At 40.3% G+C, this 3,814-nt stretch overlaps 1 protein-coding gene across 1 annotated transcript; it reads left to right on the forward strand.

Annotated features, from left to right (window-relative positions):
- Positions 1 to 324: 324 nt before the first annotated feature.
- On the forward strand, positions 325 to 3,519 carry LOC104958075 (semaphorin-4C-like; the record flags this gene model as incomplete). The annotated part of the gene is made up of 2 exons (XM_010785786.1): positions 325 to 527; positions 3,370 to 3,519. Coding segments are annotated over exons 1-2 (353 nt in total), but the record flags the coding sequence as incomplete, so codon positions are not given.
- Positions 3,520 to 3,814: the final 295 nt, after the last annotated feature.

The following is a 3,814-nucleotide window of genomic DNA, read 5'->3' on the forward strand; positions in this document are numbered from 1 at the left end:
ACCATTAGCCAATCAGCAACCAAGGTAACCCCCCCCCCACCCCTTATCACCTGAATCTCCTCCTAGAGCACCATTGAGTTCTTTGTAGCCAAATCTCTCTCAGAGGGGCGTGGGGAGGGGCTCCTTATTTTCATCTACAGTAACAGACAGAGAATCAGCACTTTGGAAACAGGGCTGAAACAGAGGGGATTATGGGTAATGCTGCAATGATCTGTTTGGTGTTCCAGCCAATCAGAGACAGGTTTTGTATATATCTGAGACCTGTGATATATTGATGTAAAACAGTATATTAGGGGACTTTTAAAGGACCTGTTTCAGCCGTTGATGAGATGTGATCCTGTACTCTCTCAGGGGGACCTGGGTGGTACCAGGACTCTGCAGAAGAAGTGGACCACCTTCCAGAAAGCCCGTCTGGAGTGCTCCCTCCCCGAGCGTCACGTCTCCTTCAACAACCTGAGGGCGGTGTTCACAATGCCCGGCCCGGACTGGAGGGGCACCACCTTCTACGGCATCTTCCACGCCCAGTGGTGAGTCAGAGCCGAGAAATACAGGCTGAAGAAAGAGCTCCATTTCAGTCTCATCCTCGGTTAATTACTACATGTACCGTTTGCTGTCAGAGCGAGACATATCACTTTCCTAACATGTCAGATACTCTGCTTTTTATTTAAATCCTGGGTCAGCCAACAGTCACTCTGATATGATGGCTCTAATTATGCACTAGGGATAAGGTGTTTACTGTGTAATTGGGCTTTTAGTGTAATAGCCCTACGAGTGGATACAGCTCAAGTGGGCTTGAACAGGTTTTATTAGTGATTTAATGTCACATTGACTTCATGTTTTGTGAACCCTTTTGCTAAATAGAATCAGGCTAATTTAATTAGTTCAATAGACCGATGATTGACACATTGGTTGAATCACATTAGACTTAATACCTTACTATTACAACATTTGATCCTAACACAAGGTTTTTTCTGAAACCTTGTAATAACGTATTCCTTGTTTCTCATGCATCTCGTTTAAATGTCCATCAACAGGTGTCCATTTTCAGCTCAATACATTCGGTCTTAATAAACGTACGGAAAAGGTTGTTATTTGGTTTTGTATCTGCTACAGAAGTTGCGTTACTAAAGAACAAAAGTTACGTTACAATTTAGTAAACACCCGTAAAAAAAATATTGAAGAGCCGTTACTTAGGACCCGTCCACACGGAGACGAAACAGAGACGAAAACTAACCGAATTCGATATCAGAAAAATCATGTGGACGAACCGTCTATACGATAGAGAACGTTAGCGGATTCAACTGATATCGTCTCCGTGTGGCTTTAGGCACGGATTTAGGTGTAAGTGGTGATAATAAGTACAAACTAAATCAAAGTTGGTCACATGTGTGAAAGTCTGGTGTTTTCCAAACCACCCAAACACAATGATCTCATCCCAATGCGGTCTTTGTCACTCTGGTTTACAATTACAAATATTACATCAAATAAAAACATATATAGTATATTTAGGAACTATGGTGTGTCACTTTTTGTGGATATAGCTGCAAACAGTGTATGAAAACAGCCCGATTTTAGCATCATATCATCACAGCTCTTGAACATTTTGTGATAGGGATCAGAAAAAAAGTTTATAGCTTGATAAAACTTCACTTTAGGACCAAATCAACCTTTCTGACATTTTTCTTCTTAAGAGAATCTTTTGATGTCGTCTGTTTAAAGTTTGATAAAACATTAAGGACCAGATCCACTTTTTATTCTGAAGGGAAACTTACTTAAAGCAATCATTAAAGTACAATCTGGAGATTAAAATGCTGATGAAAAAGAAACTTGTGACTGTGGGATTATTAGTGGACTAAAGACTGGACCACTACACAACTGTTATGTGTTAATGAGTTACTTATCACCAAAGCAGTGGGAGGCAGGGCAGGAGGTTTGCTTTGGGAGGAAAGTTGGAGTTGTTCTGCGAGTAGAGCCCTTTGATGTGACTCTTTTGTGTTCCTCAATAAGATATCATATCGCCAAGTGAACACGCTTTGAACTTCAAGCTTTGTTTCTCCATTCAGAGCTCCGTCTGCTGCCGTCAGAAAAAAAAGAAGCCTTTTCCTCTGTGTGACTCGCCCGGGATTCCTTAAAGCCCAATGGCTTTGATGGAGATAACATTAAGATAATTGGACATTATGTAAATGATGACTCGGAGTTCATGCCACAATCAGACTGACTGAGGGGGCTTCTTAACAAGCTAAGACATCAGTGCTGTCCTTTGGTTTAGCCGCTCACCTTTTAAAGCCTGTAGCACTGCTGCACCTTAACCGCTCTGCTCCAGATGGAAATAGCACTTCCCTTAAAGAGGTCCTATTATACTTTCTGGGGTTTTCCTTTTCCTGTAGTGTGTTGTCTATGTTTGTGTGCATGTAAATGGTCTGCAAAGGCTAAAATCATGAAGTTCCATCCAAAGGAGTTCCACCAATGTCCTCCTTTGTTTACTTACGGATCATAGTAACTGCACTATGTAACACTCGCGCTTCTATTGGCTATAGGGCTCCAACAAATTGCACGTGACCAATCACAACAGAGCCGGCCAGCTAACCAATCAGAGCAGACTGGGCTCTGGTTTCAGACAGAGGGTGAAAAGAGGTGCTGCAGCACAGGCAGTATGAGAACAATAAAGAGCTTTTTGAACATTAAAGCATGGAGACATGTCCCAGTAGAGGAACAAAATACAATTGTGAACCTACATATTTACATAATAAGGCCCCTTTAAAGGGCAAATCACAACATACACATTTTACAGTGGAAGTGACTCCTTCTCTCAGTCTAAAAATAGATGCGAATTACATTGAAATATATTTGTGAAATGAGGAGTACAAGTATGATTTTATGTGTCATGCATAAATAACCAATTCCAAACCATTTTGTGATCCAAAATTGGATTGGGAAAGAAAATTGAGATCCCATACCGCGACCTTACCAAAAATGAAACGTTAAATTAAATGCCATTCCTGTGTGGCGGCGTCACAGCAACAGCTGATTAATGTCAGTGGTCTATCAAGGAAATGTATTCCAGGTACATCAATTTGCAGCTTGATACACCGTGGAAAGGGTGGAGAGATCTAATCATTTTCAGTCACTCAATAAGACACAGGCTGATGTTCACCTCGATAGCTTTTATTGTAAACATGCAAATGACTTCATGCATTTAACATGCAACTGATATTACTTTCTGGTTGTTATATCTCATAGTCTCTCATGTTATTGTGCCACATTCAGAAGCTAGAAGTCTAATTTCTCTACAAGCGGATGACAGGTGATCCATCTTTCCGTTTCTCCCGCCACCCGTCACTAATTCCCTTCCTTGCCGCCATGTTTCAGGGGTGACGTGGACGTGTCGGCGGTGTGCCAGTACCAGATCAACGATGTGAAGAAGGTTTTTGAAGGATCCTACAAAGAGTACAGGGAGCCGTCTCAGAGGTGGGGGCGCTACACCGGGGCGGTCCCTGCCCCACGGCCTGGAGCGGTAAGAAATAATATATTTATTTATTTTCTCAAATAAAATAAATGTAATTAAATATCGTACAAAATATAATATAAACCAATAAATATAAAAATGTTAATTCAACTCAAATGACATTTTCCCAGAACGTTGAATAGTGGAAAATAGAATAGCAGGTAATTTTAAGAGAATATCAAAAAATAAATAGATTACATTGGAATAATTAAATATAATTAAACCATCAAAACATTTCCTTTGATATTTTAATATACGTAAATTCCTTATTTCAGCTGTTTATTTAAACTTTTTATGATGTTTGGTAAA

Source organism: Notothenia coriiceps, unplaced genomic scaffold (genome assembly GCF_000735185.1).
Source record: "Notothenia coriiceps isolate Sejong01 unplaced genomic scaffold, NC01 NC01_scaffold00028228, whole genome shotgun sequence".
NCBI lineage: Eukaryota > Metazoa > Chordata > Actinopteri > Perciformes > Nototheniidae > Notothenia > Notothenia coriiceps.